Source organism: Lynx rufus, unplaced genomic scaffold (genome assembly GCF_022079265.1).
Source record: "Lynx rufus isolate CCGP_SWC_20201006 ecotype Redwood Valley unplaced genomic scaffold, mLynRuf1.p SCAF_4, whole genome shotgun sequence".
Classification (NCBI taxonomy): Eukaryota; Metazoa; Chordata; class Mammalia; order Carnivora; family Felidae; genus Lynx; species Lynx rufus.
Genome location: NW_025814856.1, coordinates 71409306 through 71435283, shown reverse-complemented (window position 1 = coordinate 71435283; position 25978 = coordinate 71409306). Strand labels below are relative to the sequence as shown.

The 25978-nt window shown below is 40.1% G+C and overlaps 1 protein-coding gene across 1 annotated transcript in view; it reads left to right on the top strand.

Annotated features, from left to right (window-relative positions):
• Positions 1-25978, top strand: part of HECW1 (HECT, C2 and WW domain containing E3 ubiquitin protein ligase 1) — a 240934-nt gene that overhangs the window by 150768 nt on the left and 64188 nt on the right. Inside the window, exons 11-14 of the mRNA XM_047096449.1 lie at positions 2651-2790; positions 4548-4669; positions 7434-7619; positions 18354-18488. Coding sequence (XP_046952405.1) covers positions 2651-2790; positions 4548-4669; positions 7434-7619; positions 18354-18488 — 583 coding nt within the window. The remainder of the gene's footprint in view (positions 1-2650; positions 2791-4547; positions 4670-7433; positions 7620-18353; positions 18489-25978) is intronic.

Here is a 25978-nt window from a genome sequence, read left to right as displayed (position 1 = left end):
GTCCTCCTCTTAAGTGTTGACTCCTTCACCTGCCTTCACAACTGTGTCCTCTGTCTTCAACCTCCACATCCAGGCAGACCCCAAGTCCTGTTGAGTCTACTTGGAAAATCACACAAATTCTATGGCTAAATTTCTCTTGAATTTTGCTTTTTCTCCCATTCCTGCTGTGCCTTGAGGAAAAGGGAAGCTGAACCCTGGTCATGTGCCTCAGCAGGCTGAGACATTAGGCAAAATAGAGGTTATATGGGGAGGAAAAGGGGGCTACCCGGCATGGAGGAAGGAGAGCAGGGGAACAACACAGCTGGACATCTGCCTACAAAATACAGTGTGAATTACACAGAGCAGGCTATCAGGGGCAGGGAGGTTTAGGAAATTTCTCTGAGGATTTTGGGGGCAGAGGTAGGAGATCTTAGTATCCCTGCAGTGTGTGGGTGCCCCCCCCCCAGCAGCATGCCTGCAGAGCCACCATGACCCACCATCCTTGCCCGGGTCCAAGCCTTTAGCACCTCCAGCCTAGACTGCTGCTGTGGCTGGTTCCCAGCTGCTTTCCCTAATTCACACTCTCCTCCTCCAATGGATTCCCCACCCAGATGGCGTCATCATCCTCAGTGCATAGCTCAGCCTCTCTCTCTTTTTCAGCAGCTAGCCAGCCCCTACATCAGTGGTTCTCAAAGTTGGTCCCTGGACCAATAGCATCAGCATCACCTGGGCATGAGTTAGAAATGCAAACTCTTGCCTCCTCCCTCCCCAGACCTTCTGGATCCGAGAAATTCTGGGAGGGGGGGCCAGCAATCTGTGCTTTAACAAAGCTGCAGGTGATTCAGACACAGGTCAAGTTGGCAACTCTGTGCCTAGAGAATCACATTCAAACTGTGGCCAGGGCATCCTGTCAGCACTCCCCACCCCCCCCCCCCGATGCCTTAGTACCACCCGGGAACCACACACCCTGATGCCACCCCTACACATCTCAGAGCCCCCCAGGTGAACCCTTCTGTGCATGGTAGTCCATGTTCTTTCCCTACAAGCTTCCCAAAAGGTTCACACTGACTTCAAAATATATACAGCTTGGGTGGGGTGCCTGGGTAGCTTTGTCAGTTAAGTGTCCAACTCTTGATTTGGCTTAGGTCATGATGTCCCACTTTGTGGGATCGAGTCCTGCATCAGGGTCTGCACTGTCAGCCCAAAGCCTGCTTGGGATTTTCTCTTTCTCTCTCTCTCAAAATAAATATATAAACATTAAAATATATATGCGTGTGTGTGTGTATATATAAATATACATATATATAAATATACATGTGTGTATACATGTATATTTGTGTATATATACATATGTGTGTATATATACATATACATATACATATACACATGTGTATATACATGTGTGTATACATATATACATATACATATACATATACATATGTGTATACATATACATATATACATATACATATACATATACATATACATATACATATACACATGTGTATATACATGTGTGTATACATATATACATATACATATACATATACATATGTGTATACATATACATATATACATATACATATACATATACACATGTGTATATACATGTGTGTATATATAAATATACATATATATACACACACATATATATTTTATATATACACACACACGTGTGTGTGTGTATATATATGTGTGTGTGTGTATATACATATATACACACACACACACACATATATATACATATATACACACACACACATATATATATACACACACATATATATGTGTGTGTATATATACATATATATACACACACATATATATTTTATATATACACATACACATATATATATATACATACACACACACACACGTATATATATACATGCAGCTAGGTGTTTCCACATCTATGTCTTACACATCAGGACAGTTAATTCACGTTGCTAGAGTCATGGCTTATATTCTGTCCCCCTCCTTGTCCTGTCTTGACTGTGTATGTTCAGAGGGTGATAATCCTATTCTCATCCTGACTTTGATCTAAAAGTCCAGGGTACAGCCTGGGCATATTGGAAGAGTTAGTAAATATTTAGTAAGTACCTGGCCAACTGCCAACTGACTGAATCCCCAACTGGGGAAGAAAAATAAAATGAGCCTTCAAATCAGCAGAAAACATTCATTTGTCAGCCAGCATGTGTCTAACATTTAATATTTCCACAATCCCTGCCCGTGGTATCAGTTACCTGTCGGAGAAAAGTAAGTGAGCAGGACTGTTATTCTGGCTTGTAGACTTGTCACAATAACATAAAGGTAATGTGATATCTTAGTCATAACATTTAAATTACTTCCCGTACCATTATTTTGGACTTAGCCTGGTTTTGTTTAATTCAGGGCAGAGGCTTTTTTTGTGACTAGTTATTATTTGTGTCGATGTGTAAAATGTCACTATACTTGAAACTCATCACAGTTTACAAAACAAAAAGAAGTGTGGCCATCCAGAGATAGTTGTCTTGTTAATTGTTTTGGTATCTTATGGGAATTTTAAGCATTTCTTTCCTGACATCTAAGACAATTCTTCACAGATTTCTCCAGTTATCTGATTCAGAACATCAGCCCCCAATAAGCCAATAAGCAAAAGTTAATTCCTGTCTTTCCATTTTCTGATGCAAAGGTATCAAAATATTCAGCGAACCATTGCAACAGAGAGACCAGAAGAAGATTCTGGAGGCCAAAGTTGTGAGCAGGTCCCAACAGGAGGCAGTGGAGGCGGTGGGAGCGACTCAGAGGCTGACTCTTCTCAATCAAGCTTAGGTATGGGAGGAGGGGGACTGAGACTCCTGGGATGGCATTCAGCGGCAGTGTGACAGAGAGTGTGAGCCCCTGCCCTGCCTTGTGGGATGGTGCCTCGCAGTGGGCCTTGGGAATAGAATAGGGGAGGTCGGGGTGGAGGGGAAAGAGGCTTGGTGCCAGCAGGGAGAAACAGACAGGAGTTTCCTACCAGGAACATCAAGGAGAAGTGAATTCACAGTAAGAGAACTCATACTTGTGCATCAAGGCAGTTTGTTCAGTGGCCTAATCATTTCTTGTTAAGTAAATTTATCTGTCGGTGTCCTAAGGATTTTCCACTTATAGATAAAACATGCAATGAAATTTCACAGTCTACTTCAAAGAAGCCGCATGACAACACTGGGAATAATTATTTGTTTGCATTTAGAATAAAATACAATTCCCCCTGAGGGAGCAACCTGGAGTAAAGAGGTTTTCCGGAGAGTTTACCTGACGCACTCCACCCCGGAGTCTGTTTACCTAATACTGTAGGCGAGGCATCTGCCAGGGGTCTGCTTTTCATGTCTCTGAATCTGCCTGAGTGGAGCTCAGACAAGAATATTCGAAAGGCATAGAAGACTGCCTTCAGCTTTTTATACCTGTGATGACGTAAGCTTATCACCGTGACATCCTAATAATCCCCTCTCTCTTAAATTGGGTTAAATGACAGCACACTAGAAGCAGTGAGCAAGCAGGAATGTGCCTCCCGTTCTGCCAGCTCGCAGCTGCCTACAGTGATGCAGATTAGTGGACATTTTCATGTGTGCACACAGTCCCACCAACAATTGTAACTGCATCCATTCTATTCATTTTACCAGATATGGTAGCTAAACTTACTGGCTTAGGTTTTTCTGTTATTAATTTCTTCGACCTCTGGGAGAGATGTGGTAAAGTGGTTGAGTAATGAAAAACATTAGGAAAACAATAAACAGAAAATTTCTTTCTGAGTTTGGTATTAGATCCCTTGGCATTTGCTGTGTAACAAACTATCCCAAAGCGTAGTACCTTAAACTCCCAGTCCTGCATCTTTCCCACAGGTGAGCCATTGGTGCTGAGCTCCGCAGGGCTCACACATGCATCCTGGGTCAGCTATCAAACCAGCCACTGGCTGGCCGGCCTGAGAGGACCTCAGTTGGGCCGGCTTGTCCCTATTCCCCGTAGTGTCTCATCTTGCACCAGGCTAGGTCAAGCTTGTCCTCACAGAGGTGCAGGGTTCTCAGAGAGAGTGGGGACACACAGACTTCTTGAAACCCTGGCTCAGAACTTCTGCCAAATCCTGTTTCTTAATGCAAGGTACAAGGTTGGCTCAATTCACCAAGGGGAGAGGCACAAGGCTAGCCCAGTTCCCCAAGGGGAGAAGCTGCAGTCTTGTACAGGTGGGTGTGGATGCAGGGAGGGCAAGAATTGTGCTCCTTCCTGCAAACAGCCAAGCTATGGTTAGCAACTCATAAAGAGAATAAGAAGCAAAGTCATGGTAATAAAAGGGACAAGATGTTCAAGGACCTGAGCCTAACTGAAGTTATGCAGAAGGTCTCTTAGGAAGCAATGACTCTTAACTGGCACACACAAAGTGATACGACACCTGCTCCTATCACTGTGACACCTGATCAGATCACCATTCAGAACAACAGTCTGTTCCAGCTGTCTGGGTGAAGGCTTGTGTGCTGCTGTTGTAGAGAGAAGCACTGTCTTTGAAATGCCTTTTCTGATGCATCCTTTGCTTTGCTTCACTTTTTTTTCAGATCTGAGGAGAGAAGGGTCACTTTCTCCAGTGAACTCACAAAAAATCACCTTGTTGCTGCAGTCCCCAGCAGTGAAGTTCATTACCAATCCCGAGTTTTTCACTGTACTACACGCCAATTATGTAAGTGCTCCAGAACGCAGAAAGAGCCCACCTGGCTCCCATCAAACCCAAAACACTCTTTTGCAGAGTTGTTTGATAGATTAAAGAGGGTAGCATTTTAACCCTGACAAGATTGAAAAAACAAACAAACAAACAAACAAACAAAAACACCTCAGCCCACTGTTTTTATTCTCTGTGAGTCTCCCAAAAAGGAGAAAAGCTGGATTGGCCATGCTGTTGCTTCTTCAATTTTGTTAGGCTCAAATGTATTAATGTCAGTGAAAGTGGTTCAGAAGTAAATGCATGTTTCTCTTACTGTTAAAATTTTAAAGGAACAAGATTCTGAAGTTGACAGATTCCCTTCAGCCTGGATTATATTATAAAATCACTTTCATTAAAGAAATTTTGAAATAGATTTCTCCTAGATAAATATCTAGTTTTCCTTTTAATAAAACTAGTTGTTTAAGTATCATGCTTAAGTTATATTTGATGTGAGTTTTACATATAGTTTTTCTTTTTTCTTTTTTTTTTTTGTATTTTCAGGAAAGCAATGACATGCTATCACTATATTCATTAATCCTTTCATTTGACAAACATTTTCTGTGGACAGACACAGACCTAGGTGCTGGCATTACAGAGACAGTGTGACACCTGAATGGTACAAGCTGCCCAGTTTCTGCAGCAACAGACATGTACAAAGACCAGCGTGATGAGTCAGGACAGGGCCTGACCTCAGGGAGGAATGAAATGCTCTGAGAACACAGGAGATATAACACAGGGGAGCCATCCCTGATGAGGCAACTGCTGAATTGAGTCATAAAGGTTGAAAGTTGGTGGGGAGAAGCTCCAGAGAGAGGGAGAGAGGACACAGCTGTGACCCAACCCAGCCGGGGGTTGGGTCTGTGAGGGTGGGATGTGGTGACCCACAAAGCTGGGAAGAGGGGCTGGAGAATGAGTAGCAAAATGCAGGGTAAATCGTGAAAAGGAGCCTGGCTCTACTTGGGAAGGAACCAACAGCAGTCTTAGGCATTTGTGTCACATGGTCCAACGTTTGATTCAACATCTTCTCGAGCAGAAGTGCAGGAAAGATGAAGAAGCTGTGAGGCTAGAGGCTGATCCAGGCTCATAAGTGAGAGATGATGGAGGCCCGCCCTAAGAAACGGGCCAGGAGAATGGAAAGGGGGACAATTGTGATGGAGGAGTGGTGGGAGTGAGGACTGGAGAAAGTCTGAGTCCTTTCCACTTTGGGCACCTGAGTTAGGGGGTGTCTCCATTAGCAGGTGCAATTGTTTGATTAGGTGACAGAGGCTATGGCTGGGGAGGAGACCAGTTTTTAGCAGGTTATATTTGAGAAGCTACTGGGACATCCATTGTTAGACCCAGAGCATCTGCCCACTAGTACAGGGATGAGTCACGAAGGGGGACACAGATGCTGGATATTGATGCCCTGGAGCACTGGGCCAGCAAGCATTGTTTGCTTTCACCACATGCACACCAGCCCTGTGCACCATTTGGTGTTGTAGACTCTGGTCCTAAAGTTCTTTCTTGTCCATCAAGGAAACAGGATACAGGATTAAAATGCGAGAGATGGCTAATGTCCAGGAGGAGACAAGAGCCCTGATTAAGGGTCCTTGCTCTGTTTTTATTAGGATCAGAAGTCTTACAAACATGGTCATGGACGTGCACTAAAAGACAGTAAATCTGTGAACATTAACTCATGAGTGTGAGGGAAAGGGGGCTTTGAAGATATTCAGTGTTAGAGGTTTGGGTCAATATAAAACAAAATCCTGGTGCTGGGCAGATGGTTGTTAACGGAAGACATGAGGTGCCGTGTCTGTTTATTTTAGCTCCCTAGGGGATAAGAAAGCTACAGCATGCTACCTCAGGGTCAACAAGGTACCTTTATTTTGCTAATTAGCTCTGCTTTGAGCAACTTCATCCAGCAGAGGTCTATAGCCCTATTTACCTGTTTACCTAATCTGGTCCTTCCTTCCTGTGAAAGCAGCTTTCTGCCATAGTACTAAATTGGGGGGTGTAACCACCCTCAATACCTAATCTTATTTACCTCATATACCTTTGTATTGGGGCCTTTGCCCCACCCTCTCTATACTGGGGCCTTTGCCCGGCCCCTCTCTGTACCTATTTACCTAATCTTGTTTACCCAAACTTGGGTGTGAGCATCCTATGGCTTTGTAATTCTTTATGCCTTGTTAACCCATCAATGCAGGGTCAGGGAATTCCTAAGCTTATTTCCCACAATTTGGCACAATTGCAAACTCCTGAAACTTTCTTCCTGTCTTCTCATCTCCAACTCGTCCACACACAAAGGTCCAGCCTTAAATCCCCAGGGACCTTAAGTTAATGCTCCTTGTTACAGTCCTATAAGAGGAGGGAGGGCAGGCCTGTGCAGACTAGGAAGGAAGGGTGGAAAGAGGAGCAATGGTCCCAGTGGTGGAGGGAGACTCAAGAGAGCCCAGTCCAGTGCTGACTGACAGAGGAGGGACAAGGGGCAGGGGAGCTTTTGAGATGCACCCGGAGGTCGACAGTGTCCAAGGTTGCAGAGGAGCTTTGGGTAGAGATTGCCAACAGGCCCATGTGTGTTTACGGTGCACATTTAATTTGGGGGCAAGATCTCCACCTCTGAGGTTTCCCCCTCAAGGCTCACAATAAATCACTGTGTTAGCTATCGGGTTACACTGCGTGGCACTCAAAGTGTACTTGGTCTGTGTTTTTCTTACCCACCCCCTCCCACACCCCACCCAAATCGTCCCTGACCCCCTCTCAGGGTGCCTACCGAGTCTTCACCAGTAGCACCTGCTTAAAGCACATGATTCTGAAAGTCCGGCGGGACGCTCGCAATTTCGAACGCTACCAGCACAACCGTGACTTGGTGAATTTCATCAACATGTTTGCAGACACGCGGCTGGAATTGCCCCGGGGCTGGGAGATCAAAACGGACCAGCAGGGAAAGGTGAGTGTGCCTGTGATTAAACAGGCTCTTTATGTGAAAGAGAAAACCCATGAGAAAGTGAGGAGGGAAATTGTGAGGACAGGAAAGTCTGTGTCTCAGAGATGTGCCATCAGCTACCAGGAAGAAGAGAGAGGTAACTATTCACAGCAGGGTTTCCATCCTGTATAGGAAGTTTAGCGGCATCCCTGGCCTCTGCCCAGTGATGCCAGTAGCATCCCCACCAACTTGGAATATTGCTATATGTCCCCTGGAGGGTATAATCATCATGCCCAGTTGAGAACTATTGTTTCCATGATTTTAAATTTAGGTTTGGAACCTGAAACCAGAGTCTGTTCAATGACCTTTCTGTTATTATGCCTCCTTAGACAGCTAACTCTCAGGGAATGAAATTATTAGTTAAATGGGAGTGACATTATTACATTACTTGTCGTGATTTTCCTAATAAGCCTTCAGTTCTCATTAAAACAGCCTGGCAAACAGGTAGGGTGTATTAGGCCCATGTGATGTTATTGGCTTGCATTGTGCCTTCGTGTGACCTTAACCAAATTGATCTTTCCCAGTGATGTTTTGGAAGCATAGTTGAGTTTGCTAAAACAAACATGTTTTTTTCTTAATCACTATCAGTGACATCAAGGTATTCATAGGACAGGCTTAACTGTTTATTAAAGAATAGTCTCTGTGTATTCCTTTATGATCTGTGGAAGGGAGAATCCCTCCCTTTTTTGGGGTCAAAGGAATCAGAAATTTTGTCAGAAGACATGTCTCAGTGGGAAACTACATTACACAGTTCCTATGCTCTGCGACGGTCAATGTGCAAAGCCGCAGTTCCCCAAAGTAGGTTGATAGGGCATCGTTGTCCCCTGGGATCCACAAATTCCTCCCCACAAACCCCTTAGCATGTCTCAGAATCTGGCTCTCTGGAGTGTGTGGAGAAAGGATTTCCACCAATGCAAGTGTGTTGGTTCCATAAGACTGTCTGATCGGCTCCTGTGTGGTTGGATGAGTTGGGAGACAGTTGGGATAGGGGGCAGGGGTGGCTTTGTGTAGTAGAAAGGCCACCATAGCCAGAATCTGCTCCTCAGGACCTCCTCTTTTACCATATGTGTCTTCCACTTGGAGAATGACAGTGGTTTATGCTGGGAGGACTTGGAAATGTGTGTTAGGGTGGGAAATAAAGCCTGAGCCAGAACAGAAAGTAAAGGAGCATCTCATCAGAGCTGGGGTGCGCATATGCCTCATCTCAGTGGTCTGTGGTGGCCCCGGATACATTTATTGGTTAACCAAGCTGCGAAGAGTACACCACTATGAATCAATGAACAGAAGGGGTCACTATGGTGTATTATGCAAATAGCACATGCTCATGCAAACACCTTGCTTAGACTCAGATCACCATGAGGCCATGACTGCAGCTCTCACACTAGGGTTCGAACAGCAGGAGGCCCAGTGGGATGCCAGGGAAACCCCCCTCCCAGTGCCATCAGTCCTGGTCCTCCGTGGTCCACGCGGCCTCCTGGTCATCACAGTAGCAAAGAAGCACAGCAGCTGAGACATGCACCAAGAATTTTAGTCATCTTGAAGTGCATATTTCTGGAAAAACATTTCCCCCCTGATTTTGTTTAGTGAGATGGTATCATATACAAAAAAGAAAGAAAAAGTCTGCATCTAAAATGAAAGGGTTTGGGGAGCCTGGGTGGCTCAGTCGGTTAAGTGTCCAACTTCAGCTTAGGTCATGATCTCGCGGTCCGTGAGTTCGAGCCCCGCGTCGGGCTCTGTGCTGACCCCTCAGAGCCTGGAGCCTGCTTCAGATTCTGTGTCTCCCTCTCTCTGCTCTCTCTCTGCTCTCCCTCCCCCACTCTCTCCCTCTCTCGGTCTCTCTCTCTCTCAACAATAAATAAACTTTAAAAAAAATTTTTTTTAAAGAAATGTGTCATCACAACCCACAGAGTAAAGAGCAGCAATGGAGGATAAAGGGGAAAATAGGAGCAGGGGGATGTGTAAAAGGCTGCCCCATCCCATTCTAAACACGTTGACTGGGGTCAAGTCCCTTTATAGCTGAGCCCCACGTTATCATAAAGTAGCAGTAATAATGCCTGCCTTCATGATTTTATAGCCAGATGTAAAGAGCAAATAAGTGGATGTGGGAATCTATGATAATACAGCAGATTAGTAATATCTGCTGTTCTTCCTCTTGATGCTGTGGGAAATATCCACACACAAAAATCCAACATCAAGACTGGCAACTGGGAAGAATGCGAGAATACCTCATTGCTAAAGCCCATCAATGATGGGAATAGGTTGAGAAAAACATTTTTGGACTATATCCTACAGGCTCAGCCCTCTGACTTGGAAAGAATGTGCTGCAAAGGAGCCTGGGATTTAGGAAACCCGCTCACCGAGAAATGGTGTGGTGATAGGTCTCTATGCAAAAGCCATCTTCATAGATGGCCAGAGCAGGTTCCAGAATGCCACATCACCTTCTCATCCCATCTGCTTCTTGCTTTATTAACACATGCAGAGACGACAGCCTTCGTTTTTAGTGTATACCGTAGTAGGAATAGAAGGACCAGGACTAGCTGTTTGGTGTCTTTGATCATCCCCACAAAGGGTGACAGGGACAGACCTCTGAGAGTTGCACCACTTCAAGAGGACTGGAATAAAGGGCCAAATGGCATCTGACTCATCTCTTGTCTTGGGAAGGACACAGCCTCCTACCAACTTCGGTAGAGATTGTGTGTGGGCTTCAAGTGGGTCTAGGCCTGAGCTGATGAGGGGGCTCATCCACCAGAGACGGGGTGGGGCTGCAGGTTTGAGGGCAGGTTTGCGGGCCCTATCTGGGGCCCGGATGAGGCAGAGGCAACCTCTACAAAGGAATGGACACACAACAGCAAAGTTAAAAGGAGCCTATGAAGACTAAACTACGACATGAAGGAAACAGAATCTTTCTCTGAGAAAAAATATATCTCATAGTATAATATTCTTCAGAAAACAGAAACATTTCAAAGGTATCTGATTATCATCCACAAAATGTTTAGGAGAACTTGACTTCTATTGGGTGAGAAGCAGCAGCCACAAACAGAAAAAAAAAGCTGAGAGGAAGCAGATATAAGAAAAAAGAACTACCGTGGGATCTGGCAATCCCACTTCTGAGTATATATCCAAAAGAATTGAAATCAAAGTCTCAAAGAGCTATCTGAACTCTCCTGTTCCTTGAAGCGTCATTCACAATAGCAAAAATACAGAAACAAACTAAATGTCCATTGACAGATGAATGGGTAAAGAAAATGTGGTATATAAGAAGGGAGGTGGGGGGGATGGGTGAAATAGGTGATGGGAATTAAGGAGTGCATTTGTTGTGATGAGCACCAGATGATGTAAGAAAGCGTTGAATCACTATATTGTATACCTGAAACTAATATTACACTGAATGTTAACTAAGTGGATTAAAATAAAAACTTTAAAAAAAAGAGATGTGTTTGTAAACTTATGTGTAGAAGCATATGGGAATAGAGCTGCTTTTAATTCAGTGAAACTACACAGTACATAATGCATCTTTCAGGTAACATCTTTTATTAAGACCTAAGTGTTGAACAGGTGTTGGCAAGGATGTGGATGAAGGGGTACCCTCTTGCACTGGAAATGCATTTCCTCTTGGTGGAAATGCATACTGGTGCAAACACTCTGGAAAAACAGTATGGAGATTCTTCAGAGAGTTAAAAATAGAACTACCCTACAATCCAGCAATTGCACTACTAGGTATTTAAACCCAAAGTAATACTAATTCAAAGGGATACACGCACCCCAATGTTTATAGCAGCATGATCTATAATCATCAGATTATGGAAAGAGCCCAAATGTCCATAGACTGATGAATGGATAAAGAAGATATGGTGTGTATATACAATAAAATATTACCCGGCTATAAAAAAGAATGAAATCTTGCCATTTGCAACGACATGGATGGAGCTAGAGAATATTATGCTAAGTGAAATAAGTCAGTCAGAGAAAGACAAATACCATATGATTTCACTCATATGTGGAATTTAAGAAACAAAACAAAGGAGCAAATGGAAAAAAGAGAGAGGCAAACCAAGAAATAGACTCTTAACTATAAAGAACAAACTGATAATTAGTGGAAGGGAAGTGGGTGGGGGACTTGGGTTAAACAGGTGATGAGGATTATTGAGTGCACTTGTGATGAGCACTGGGCAATATAGGAAAATGTTGAATCACTATATTGTACACCTGAAATTAATATTACACTAAATCAACTGGAATTCAGAAACTTATAAAAAAAATATATGGTATATACATATAGTGGAATATTATTCAACCTTAATAATGAAGGAAATTCTGACACATGCTACAAGGTGGTTGGACCTAGAAGACATTATGCTCAGTGAAATGAGCCAGTCACAGAGGGACAAATGCTGCACAATTCCCCTTATATGAAGTATCTGAAATAGCCTTAGGGTAACAGAGCCCAATGGTGGTTGCCAGCAACTGGTGCAGGAGAAAATGGGAGTTCAGGTTCAATAGGTGCAGTTTACCAATTATTCAAGATAAGTAAGTTCTAGAGACCTAGAGACCTGCTGCACAACATTGTGTTAACAGTACTGTTCCATCCTGTGCACTTAATACTGTACAATTAAAATTTTGTTAAGAGAGTAAGTCTTATGTTACATGTTCTTACTACAATTTAAAAAAGAAAGAAAGAAAAGAAAGGAAGGAAGGAAGGAAGGAAGGAAGGAAGGAAGGAAGGAAGGAAGGAAGGAAAAGGGGCGCCTGGGTGACTCAGTTGGTTGAGCATCTGACTCTTGGTTTCAGCTCAGGCCATGATCTCACAGTCCATAGGTTCGAGCCCTGCATCAGGCTCCACACTGACAGCTTGGAGCCTGCTTGGAATTCTCTGTCTCCCTCCCTCTCTCTGCACCTCTTCTGCTCACTCCTCTCTCTCTCTCTCAACATAAATAAATAAACATTAAAAAGGAAAAAGCAGACAAAATAAACGTTTTAAGATTGCAAGGAAAAGCAAAGTGTAATAGCATAGGGATAAAACAGCAGAACTGATGCTGTGTAAAATCAAATCACTGATATAGGACATGGAAACTAGCCTCAAAGTGAGGGAGGGAACCAGATTGCAAACAAAGAGGGATAAGGTTAAAAAAAAAAAAAGTAAAAACCAAAAAGAACAAATCTCACCTTTTCAGCAAGGCCTACCCTAACCACCTAATTTAATACAAAAAGCATCCCAAGATCTCTAACCCATGTGTTCCACCATATAATTTATGTATTTGTTAGATTTACTGTTTTCTCTGTTTCTCCTGGCAGAATTCTAAGCTCTTTGAGAAAAGGCATCTTTGTTTGCTCATTGATGAAACCTCAAGGACCTAGAATATTCCCAGCATATAATTGGCAGTCAATAAACATCTCTGTTTGATGAATGATCTATAGATGTTTCTAAAGAAGAAACCAGAATAATAGGTACAACGGGAAAAATTAAATACTAAATATAAATATTAATTAAATTAAATTATTAATTAAATATTGAAAATAAAACTCTGTTGTAAAATAAATTGTTCAAGTAGGCAGATTAATTGGGCTCACTGAATTATAGTAAAATCAATTAAAATAAATTCTATATCTACACATATTCTGGAATGTGTAGATGGAGATTTAAAAAAATCTTACCAATGTATAGCCATGATAATATGAAAGTCACCTAAAAAAGGATAAAAATAAGACAAGCTTAAAATTTTCCATTTATACAACTCAACTATAGAAATCCACAGGGCAAAGAGTACAAGTTATTGGTGAGAAAATATTATAGCCCCACCATTCCATATCCAGAAATGGTGTCATTCAAGTGTGAAGACACTAGAAAAATTTCAGAGCTCACATCCTCTTTTCCCTGTCCGAAGTAAACACCAAAAGCCATTTTCCAGATGGCTCACTAATGAAGCAGAACAAGAAATCAATAATGGGGAAAACATAGTATAAATGGACTATGGTGGTGAATATTTATCAATCAAATACAGGAATATTAATACAAATAATTGATTTTAAAATGTTTTGAAAAAAACTCAATAAAATATGGGAAAATATGTATAAGGAAAATGGAATAAATGTATAAAGACAATCTGAATCATATCTCTATCCTGGAATAAAATTGACAAGGAAGTAGAAAGGGGACCAGAGAACGAGGCAAGGAAGGTTGTGCTAAGTCCCCAGTTGAGTGTAAGAGAAGTCAAATTGGATAATTTGAAAAACAAGGGCTAAATATAGTTATTTGATCAACTTAAAAGGCAACTATTTGTAACATTGAAAACAAGATTGCTGTTTCAAATTCCTACAAAAATAAAATCAAACAAAATACAATTTACATAGTAAAACACCAAAAAATCCACCAGGAAGCAAAGAAATCAGAAATAATAAAAATAAAATAACATAAGCACAGCCAAGCATAATAGTCATAGTGGTAGATGGAAATAGGATAAACCTGCATACCAAAAGGAAAACACTTTCAGATTTAGTAACAGATCCAGCTTATTAAAAGACATACCCAAGAAATGATTCAGAGAGTTTAAAAAATAGAAGAATAAATATTAATAGAATTGGAAAACATTAACAGGAAAATCAGTGGCGGTATATTAATATCATACAAAGGAAAGTTCAAATCCAGAACCATTAAATGGAGTCAAAGTAAGGTTTTATATTAATCAATGGCACAACTAAAATAAAGTTACAATAATCATGTATCTTATGAGTGAAATAACATCCTACCATACGAAGAAAACTAGAAGAGAAATACAAAAGGAAATGAAATAAATACACAACAGGAAAATGTGTTTTATATCCATCAGTTTGACAAACAGACGAAATAAGTCAGGATTTGAATAATTTTGTATTAATGGAACACATATACTTTTGTTAAAAATAGAGCTAGCATAGAGCTTAATTACATACAATTTTATTTGTCAATTGTACCTCAATAAAGGTGGAAAAAATAGAGATTACATGAATGGATAAACAAAATGTGCTATGTGCAAACAGTGGAAGATTATGCATCCTTAAAAAGGAATGAAATTCTGACACATGTCGCCAACATGGATGGACCTTGAAAACATGCTAAGTGAAGCAAGTCAGAAACAAAAGGACAAGTATTATATTTCACATGAAGTATCTAAAAGTAGTCAAATTCATAGAGACAGAAACTAGAATAGAAGTTCTCAGGGGCTGGGGGAGGGAGGCAATGAGGGGTTAGTGTTTAATGAGTACAGAGTTTCAGTCTTGGAAGAAGAAAAAGTTCAGGAGATGAATAGTGGTGATCGTTGCACGACACTCAGAATGTACTTAATGCCACTAAATTGTACACTTAAAAATTATTAAAAGGGCAAAATTTGTGTTTTGGACATTTTACCACAATCTTTTTAATAAGGAATAAATAGTTTACAACTTCTTTACAAGATCCTATGGAACATTTTTTTAGGGGATAATATTTTGTAACACAAAGAAAACAAAAAAGCATAAAAGACTCATGTTGCATTCCATGGCTGTAAGTAATAGAGCTAAATTTTAAACAACAAATTTAAAGTCAGTCAGAAGAAGACAAATACCATAGGGTTTCACTGGTAGGTGGAATTTAAGAAATGAAACAGATGAACATGGTGGGGGGTGGGGGCAGAGAGAGAGGCAAACCATAGTACAGACTCTTAAATGTAGAGAACAAACTGAGGGTTGATAGAAGGATGTGGGTGGGGGATGGGCTAGATGGTTGATGGGGATTAAGGAGGGTACTTGTTAGGATGAGCACTGGGTGTAATATGTGAGTGTTGAATCACTAAATCCTACATCTGAAACCAATATTACACGGTATATTAACTACCTGGAATTTAAATAAAAACTTGAAACAGCAACAAAAATAAACAATAACTTTAAACACAATCATCAAAAACCAACTATTTGCCACTTGGAGATTCAAAACAGTATTCTTCATGACTATTGGGTTTTAATAAAATCAAGACTTATAAACCATTGAGAAATTATTGAAAATGCATATCACCAGTACTTAATAAAACATGATATAGAAAGACTGTGCTCAAAGAATTTGCACATTGGTTTTTATTATCAAACAAGAAAAATTTTAAAATACAAGCTTTCAAATTAATAATTTAGAGAAGGTTAAAAAGCAACAGTAATTGAAGCAAAAATTTATTTCCAAAATTTATTTGACAATAAAAACCCAGAAGTTCATGAACTGGAAAACAGTATAAGAAATAAAGGTAAGAGTTGTTTAGAAGAGAAGTAAATCAATCTAAGGAAAATAATAAATAAAAACAAGGAATGAGTTATAAGAGATGCAGGGAAATTTTAAAGAGAAAGTGCATACCTACTTATATAAATGTTTGAAATCAAAGTTAGAAAATCTAGAAGATGACGTGCCTGGGTGGCTCAGTCGGTTAAGTGTCTGACTTCACCTGAGGTCATGATCTCACAATTCATGAGTTTGAGCCCTGTGTCAGGCTCTGTGCTGACAGCTCAGAGCCTGGAGCCTGCTTCGGATCCTGTGTCTCATTCTTTCTCTGCCCCTCCCCTGATGGTGCTCTGTCTCTCAAAAATGAATAAATGTTAAAAGAATTTTTTTTAAAAGAAAATCTAGAAGAAATGGATAATTTAAAAATAAATATATGTGATTTAAAAATTGACTCAAGAAATATAAGAAATCAAGTGGACTTATGGAATAAATTGGAAAATGCAACAATGAATTACTTGCCCAGTGCCACGTTTCTTTATGATCTATTCCAGAGTGAAGGGAAAAATAGAAATAGAAACAGCATAGTTCATTTTTTGGAGCAGTCATATCTTTGCTAATGAAACCAGACAAAAAGCAAAAATCATTGGCACAAATTTCAGTAAATTTGCACTGTAGAATTTTACTCAGCGGTAAAGAACAAACTATTGGTACAACAACTTGGATGAAGCTCAAGGGAATTGTGCTGTGGGGGGGGGGGATAAAAAAATCCCAAAAGGTTACATAGTGTGTGATTTCATTTATAGAATATTCTGGATGTGACAAAATTACAGAAATGGAGAACAGATCAGTGATTGGCTGGGAATTGAGGGGTGGAGGAATAAGGGAGTGAGATGGGTGTGACAGAGGGGCAACATGAGGGATCCTCATTGGAGAGAACCATTCAATAACTGTGGTGGTGGATACGTGAACTTACACAGGTGATAAAACTGTGTAAAACTAAATACACACACACACACACACACACACACACACACACACGAATACTAGTAGAAGTAGGGAAATCTGATTTAAAAAAAAACAAAACAAAACTATAGGCAAAACTCACCTGAGTTCCAGAAAGTTCATATTAAAAAATAAAATTGAGGGGTGCCTGGGTGGCTTAGTTGGTTGAGCATCCGACTTCAGCTCAGGTCATGATCTCATGGTTCGTGAGTTTGAGCCCTGTGTCAGGCTCTGTGCAGACAAGCTCAGAGCCTGGAGTCTGCTTCAGATTCTGTGTCTCCCTCTCTCTCTGCCTCTCCCCTACTCGTGCTCTGTCTCTGTCTCTCTCAAAAATAAAATAAAACATTAAAAAAAAGTAAAATAAAATAAAATAAAAATAAATAGAAGTAAAGTTGAATTAGATAGTATATTGAAAGAGTGACCCACCACAATTAAGTAGGTTTTCTCCCAAAGATGTGAGGCTCATTTACTACTAGTAAATCTATTATCTCTAATACATTAACCAATAGTTTATAGGAGAAATTTTAGTTGATTATTTTAAGAAATGCTATACAAGTACATGATAAAAATTAAGTACACATTTATATTTTAAAAATAAAACATAGTTTTAGTAAATTAGGGATGTAAATATGTTTTCATGACATTATAAAGAAAGTATTAATTTTCTCTTTTATGAGAAGTAATTTTAGATTTAAAGAATAACTTTTGTCATATATTGGAACATGTAATCAGACATACTGCAAAGATTTATGAACAAGAGTGTTTACTGAAGCATTATTTTAAAGCAGTAAAAAAGTAAAATGTCCAATGACAGAAGGTGCTGAAATTATTATGCATCCATCTGAATACCATATGCTTACTAAAATTCTGTGTTAAAAGAATGTCTAATAACTTAGGGAAATGCTCAAAAAATAATAGGTGAAAAATTCTTCCAACAAAATTATAAGTACCAATGTGGGGAAAAGATGTAAATAATTGTATATTTGCATAAGAAAAGAAAAAATAGAAAAAAAATTATCAAAATATTTTGGTGATTACCCTTAGATTGTGACATTTGGGATGATTTTGGCTTTCTCCTTACTTTTTTATCCTTTTAAAGTTTCTTCTCAGGGAGACTGCTAATTCTTTAACCAAAAAAAGCATTTATTTAAAAAATAAATAGAATGCTTCACAAATTATTAATTACTAGTTATTTTACTGTCTCAAAGTCTCCATTTCTCTTCTTTTCCATCGTGAATAAAATGCTGTGATCATGACTCTGTAACTGTGTACTGTAAAGTGTTTATCAATGACTGGTATTGTTTCATTCAACTACTGAGCAAACAGATGCACAGTGCCCCAGTGCTCAGTCTAGTTTTGAGCAGATAAAAAGGAGGGACAGAAATAAACATGAAGACTGAGCCCCGTCGCGTTCCCTTACATTACTGACTTCATTTTGGCTCATTCTCACGCAGTGTTCTTTTTTATTGGTCTGTCTGCAGTCTTTTTTCGTGGACCACAATAGTCGAGCCACCACTTTCATTGACCCCCGAATCCCTCTTCAGAACGGTCGTCTTCCCAATCACCTGACACATCGACAGCACCTCCAGAGGCTCCGGAGTTACAGCGCTGGAGAGGTAACACCCCCAGGCCCCCTGCCACCTTCACAGTTCCTTAGGCCCCTCCTTTAGTGGGGCCAGCACTGTTTTAATGGTTGGGATCTAGGATTGCCTGTTCCTCAAGGGCCTCTGCCATATCCACACTGCTCTGTAGAAGAATGATAAGTCAGGGACACCCACTGAACTCCCTAGACCCATCTTCAGATCGCCTTCCTTCTGCCTTCCCTTTTGTCCTAACAGTTGTCACTACAAAAAATCTGTCTAGCTTAAAGGAAATTGAAAATGCAGGGTCAGGAGATCCCTACATTATGGTTGGAGCTGTGCTTCCTCAGGCCTTCCAGTCACATGTGAATTCTTAAAAGATCATACAGTGTGTGACCGACATTAAACTTCTGGCTTTTCATAGATCCTGGAGAAGACATCAATACTATATATGTGAACTAAAGATTGGGGGAAATCAACAAGGCACATGAGTACTCTGTTCCCATCCTACCCTGTGCTCTCTCCTACCTGCCTGTGGTCACCTTCCATTGAATCATGAAAAGCTGAAAAGATGAAAAACATCATCTTAAAACATGATGTTCTTTGCCTTCCTGAATTGCTATCTCTGTATTCCATACCCTTTCCTGGCCTCCTTTCTCAAGCCAAAACTCAAAACATAGCTCTTTTCTACTTCTAGTCAGTTCCTGGCAATATTACGAGCAAATCCCTTCTTCTGTCCTGACTGACATTTCCCAAGTATCGGTACCATGTTTTCATAAAAATCACCAGGATCTCAGGAGATGTGGGTGCTAAGAACCACTTCTCATAAAACAGCTTGTAGAGTTGGATTACAATGAAGTAAAAAATGAATAAATAGTGCAGGAAAAAAAAGTGTATATATATATATATATATATATATATATATGTATTGTATATACAATATATATGTGTTTGTGTGTGTGTGTGTGTGTGTGTGTGTGTGTGTATCCCCCTCTCCCACCCTGTCCCCCAAGAGTTATTCCTGGGAGAACTAGAGTGAACATCTCAGGAGAAATGGGTAAAATAACAATCTACCTGGCAGACTCCAGATAGCAAACATAAGTCTCAGGGGAAGGGCCTGTTGCTGGTGTATCGGCACCACTTTACTACATTTTAAGGAAATCATCTGAATGCTCTGACAGGCATAACTGTTTCCAACCAAGGGCATTCACGATTTAAGGCCAGTGTGATAAAATGAATTTTTCTTTCATGGCTCATCTTAGGTATTGTTTTAGGAAACTGCTGAAAACATGTTAATTCTTCCTTTCTGCATATATGTAAAATGTGTATGTGACTATGCAGAGAAGGCATATTATGCATCCCCAAGGGTTATGTGGGTGTCAGGATGTTCAGGTAGCACACACTCAGCAGCAGGCACATTCACAGATTATGGAAAACAGTGCCCTGACTTCCCAGCTCAACATGCATTGTATCCTTCTCTGGTGGCATTTTTACAATACTTTAGAAAGTACAACATTTATGAGATAATAGTGGATAGATTCAAAACTCTGCATCAATTTGAAATATGCTGTTTATTTAAAACTTATTTAAAATTTAAATTTATTTAAAATTTTGAAATATGCTGTATTTAAAATTCGTTAATTTTATTAAGGCAGTTTCAGTGTTAATATAGAGTAATTACATTTGATAAAAGAATCTGAGTACTACAGATTCAATGTCAATAAAACAAAAATGTAGATTACTCAAATGTAAGATGAACACCCTAAAGATATAGATCTCTCACATTTCTAAGAAATTAACTTGAAAATACAAGTACTAAAACATTTCTGTTGAAACGAGATTAAGATCACGAGTACCACTTGCATTACCAGTTCTAAAACATTCATTTAATACAATTGAATAGCCCAAGCCCAGTTACGTTGAATATCAACATTAATGACAAAGTACCACCTGCATCAGTCCAGAAAGACTGTAACACGTAACAATGAAAGGGTATCAATGTGTACCAGCAATCTGTATTCTTCCTAATTCATCCACTCGCCAACTGATTCAATTCATCAGGTTTTCAAACCCCTCCCGTCCCCCTGTGCATCCACTCTCTGCTGGTAGCTTTGCACTGACACAGGGAGAAACCAAGAAAAGCAACAGAGAGAAAAAGCTGGGAGGCAGAGACTATCTGATCTAGAAGCAGCATACCAGGGAAAACAAAGACCCAGCCTCTATGAAAACAAATATCTGATTCCTCCTGCTGAGAGAGCCCGCAGCCTGGGAATGAGAAGATAGGAGGATCTTGATATAAAAACAGAGGGAGGGGGTAGTGAGAAAGGTTAATTGTGTTTGCTGTGATGTGATTTTGCTCAACAAACATTGATTAAGTTCATGGCCTGCTCTGAGCACTGTGGAATGCAAGGAAGTATGAGATATGATCCCTCCCTAGGAGAATTTTATATTCTATGTTTGAAGCCAGGCCAAAAAAACACAGAGTTAAGTAACAAGAACAGTTAGAATATGATTGAGTGCCAAGAGAGATGTTAGGACAAATGCAATAGGAGTTCAAAAGAGGCCAAGGAAAGGCATCTTTAAAATAAGGTACTTGGGGCACCTGGGTGGCTCAGTCAGTTAAGCGTCTGACTTCAGCTCAGGTCATGATCTCGAAGTCTGTGAGTTCGGACTCTGTGCTGACAGCTCAGAGCCTGGAGCCTGTTTCTGATTCTGTGTCTCCCTCTCTCTCTGACCCTTCCCCCATTCATGCTCTGTCTCTGTCTCAAAAATAAATAAACATTAAAAAAAATTTTTTTACATAAAATAAAATAAGGTACTTGACCCAATCCTAGAAAATTGGTAGAATCTAGCAAGGAACAAAGGAAGAGGAATGGCAATCCCCCAGACACACAGCATAAGCAGAGATGCAGCGATAGGATTGAGAAGTGTCAGTAGAGAGACAACAAATAGTTTGGTATGACCAGAATACCATTTCCACTCGGTTTTTGTCTTGGTTTTTGTTAAGTTTTGAATGCCACATGGTTGGCACTTTCTTAAAAGCCCACTGAATGAAATTGAGAGGAATAATATGATGGTTTTTGTATAAAAATGGCCTTTAGAGATCAAGTCACCCATTGTCCCTCAAGAAGAGAAAGTTATTGGCATTTTGAGGACAATTTTGTGAAGTGTAGAATTGTCTTATGTCATTGCTGGACCTTTTCTTCCTGGTCACATCCATTAAATGTCAGGAGTGCCCTCACCTCACCAGTCACTATGACAACCAAAACAAAAAACAAAACAAAATACCCCTAAGCATTTCTAAATATTCCCATGTGGCAATGCCACTTTAGTTAGGAATTGTATTTTAAAGTCAGGTAAACTTAAATACCAAAAACTCAGGTGACACAAGGAGTTCAAGACCACAACTCAGATCTCCTAAGTCCCAGTCCAGTGTATACTAGTATTTTAGAAAGGAGATAATGATGGCCAAGAGGAGGAAGGATTGTGGCAAAGAGTGATCTGTAAGAGAAAGACCCGTCAGGGGCATCTGCCACAGACCAGGTATAAGGTGGGGAGGCCTTGGAAGCAGCGAGACAGAAGACAATGGACACCGTGTGGGAAGAAGCCCCAGGTGGTCAAGAGGTGCAAAGGAAGGGGTACCTGGGACTTCAGTTAGCAGACAGAGTCTCAGCTCTGGCTTCTCCACAGAAGAACTGTGTATCATTGCTCCTTCCTTTCCTTTCTGGGGCCTCAGTTTCCTCATCTGCAAGTGGAGACAAGGGAATTGGATGGCCAGCTAGCTCTGTGACTCTCAGAGTCCGTGGGGCTTGACTCACATTATCAACACATTGGTAAGATGAACAGGAAAGCCAGTTGGGGACAATGGTAGATTTGCTGTTAGATAAGTTGATAATGAGTATGAAAACAGCAGGATATCCAATTTGAAAGGACAGTTAAGCAGACATAAATATGGAATAATTAGACTCACGAATAATCAATGAATTGTTTTTATAATCCATGGTTTTTCTCTGTCACATAACAGGGGCAATGGGGGATTTGCTATAGATGTTTCTTATACTACAACCTTAGGAATCAGTTATTTTCTGTTCACCTTCATGGGCCATTCTCTCGAGTGTTGCTCAGCAGTTGATATTTTTATCAATTGAATTTAAGGATAGAATTGAAATCAGTTTCTATATTCAGGATCCTAACTGATAAAAATTTTTCTCAAAACCCCTAAGATAGGTTATTAAAAGAGACACTGTTAAGTGTCTTTTGGATTAGCCTTTACTTCAAGCGAACATTTTTCAGGAAGTTTGCTGAAAGCCATTATCAGGAGTATAATACTTTATGCATAAAAAGATCATTATTTGACACTTTAGCCTGCATTTTAGTACAGGGTCACGTCTGTCTGCAATATACAAAAAAAAAGTACTAACAAAACAAGTCTGTATCTTCCCATAATGTCCCAAGGGAAATGGACACAGACAAATGGAAAGAGCATATAGGGCTATAAATATTGGTTTCCATCTCTCTATCAGTAAGGAAGTCACTGGAGGTCACATTTGTCTTATTTATACTGCAATTAGCAATATAAATTAACATTAATAAGGAAGGATAACAGAGCACCTATGTTTTATTTCTTTTACCAGTTTAGAAAATCGTTAGTCATAGAAAAGTTCTGGGAGGGTACACACATGGGTGCGTTGCCTCATGAAAGGATAAGAATCTGGCAGGGAAGAGAAACTGACTTTTCACTTTAAAAGCAGAAGTCATTCTTGGTCGTTCTTTGCAGTGAGATTTTTTGATGACAAAAGTTATTTCACTGCCTCGGATGACACAGGGAAGTGTGGGGAGGTAACTTCTGCACTGCTTCTAAATTTTGGGGATATTTCTCTTGATTCCATGCAACCAATATTTGATTACAGTTTGGTTGGAAGTTTATAAAATTCAGGCACCTATGAAAATAAACTTTTGAATTATCAACAGTAAGCAATGAGTGTAGAAAACACAGACACAGCTGGGAAAGAAGTTAAAAGGTGAGTATAATTCCCGATCTGGAGACACTTTCTGGTAACCATGGAAATAAAAAATTGAATCATGTTGTCTATGGTTCTGCATCCTATTTTACTAATACAGTACCTTATAGACTGTCCCCATGCAATTAAAATTCTTCTATATTTATTCATATAGGTCTACCACAATTTAAATCAAACCTTTCTTTGTACGTTATTTATCGCCCACTTTTCGCTTTTATAAATATGTTGAATAGCTCAAGATCTCTCTCTCTTTTGTTTCCTTAAGCTAATTCTGAAAACTTTGTTAATGATCTGTTTTTAGAACACAAAAGGATTCTAGAGATGAATTAAAATTCATCACTTGGGCCTTTCCTCTGAACTCACTATTTTTTTCATCATCAGATCTTCAGTGTTTTCAAAGAGAGCATTCACTGATTATTAACCCAAATTCAGTCTAAAACCTGCAATTTTCAATCACATCTTTAAAAAAATAAAACACCAGTTTACATTTCTAAATTGCAACACAGAAGAGAAATTTGTTTACCAGTCACTGTAAACTATTTTCTGAGCATATCTACTTTTTTTTCTGGAGAGCTAAATGTTTGAAGTTTTCACATTTGCAATTATGATTAAAGCTATTTCAACATCAAAAGGAAAAGAAATCTTAAAAGTAGTCCCTACTGGAAACCGGGTTTTAGCCAGTCATAAAGTAGTCATAGCATGTCTGGGGAGAGGCAGGCCACTGGGGGAGTCCCTTCTTTGTCTGTCTCTCACATACATCCCTGAGAAATTCAGGAACACAGAAGGTGTCAAATGCCAGGGAATTCAGTGAGTCGTATAATTTTGGTTTTAAATGGAAAATTCAAACTTCTAGTCATTTTCAGCAGTTAGGAAAGCAAATGTTAGCATCATGTTTGCAGTGAGATCCAAATCAGTTACTCAGTCGATGCCTAATATTCCTCAGGATGGACCATTTCGTATTACTTTAGGGCTACAAGGATCCTAGCACATACTAAACTCTCGCCCAATCTCAGAATTCTCTCTAGCCCTGTCTGGAACTGTCCTTATCCCTATAAATTCCTGGCTCCTTGTTGGAGAAGCCTGTTTCTGTTTAACCTTCCCATCCTCCAGCTCATCTGTAGACCTTCCAGTACTACTTTGCAATCACCTCCTTTGCCCTTGGCGGTTGTTTCTATGGTTCAGGTACCCCACAAGCGGCACCTTCCCCCTGGGTTGTTTTCTCCATCTCATTCGTCATTGGCCTGAAGCATATTCATCAGTCAGTCATCTACCTTTGGGGTGGCTGGCCTTCATCTGACTTGTGAAGTTTTGCAGTCTGGCTTGGTTTTGCCGGTGAACAGGTAACCTCAGGAGAAGGCACCATTTTTCCCTAAAGCATATCTGTAACACATGAATTCCCTCTGGCAGCTAGGAAGAGAAGTGAGTTTCTTCTTGTTTCAAAGCCCCATTTATTTCAGGGCAACCCACCAACAATGACACACTTTAGCCCAGGGTGTGACAGCAGACATCACCTGAGTTCTGTATTACAGTCATGCCTTCCTGAAGTCTGCTATCAGATCCACTTCCTCAGTTTCTCTCTGTAATGCATCATTTAGATAATCTTCTGCTGAGTGGTCTTTGAGATTCCTGTCTTTACAGCATCGAAAATATTTCAAACACACAATAAAGCAGACTGACATAATTCCCTCTAAGGAAAAGAAACCTAACATTTCAGTGCCAGAAAGGCTTTACATATTTATTAATTCATGGTGGAAGAAACGTAGAGACTCGGTGTTGCGTATTTGAAGAGCGAGCAAACCTTTCTTTTACCACTTTGCTTTGTAACCATTTAATTGGGACTGGAAAGTGCTGTTGTCGAAGTACCTACTTCTAAATCTTGGTGGCTGGCTACAGTAGCTGAGGGCTAATGACACCGAAGTGAGAAGTCCACCACAATGGCACAGAATCCATTTCCTTGTCCCTCAAGTAAGCAGTGAGCAAGGAGAAGAACCAGGAGAGAAAAGGGATGGATTTGCATCTCTGCTACTTCCAGAAGAGCAGTTCAAAGACCGCCATGTACAGACAGTGAACTGATAGCACATCTCTGCAAAGGAAGGATGTTCATCCTGTCTGTGTGAAGTATGGAAGTAGGACCCGAAGGAAAACCTGCAATTACTATGTCTTTAATTAGTAAGCCCTAAGTAATCCGTCCTGTTTGTCATCTGCACTAGGACACATGGTCTCGTCTTAAATGACCCCTTTGAGATTGACTTGACCTTTCTGGACTTTGTAGCATAGGATCTCAGTACCTCTCCTGAATTCTGTGGGAATGAATTGTATACTGGTCTCAGAGGGAGAATTTTCTCTCCCTTTTTTTCTGGATGTTTGAGCTTTTTATAAGTATGTTACAAAGTAATCTTCAATGTAATTCTTAAATGTTTTTAAAGCCTATTTTGGCATACTTTACCAAATATCATAGAATGAGTCATACTCTACAGCAAACCCATATATTTGTGGAAGATCTAT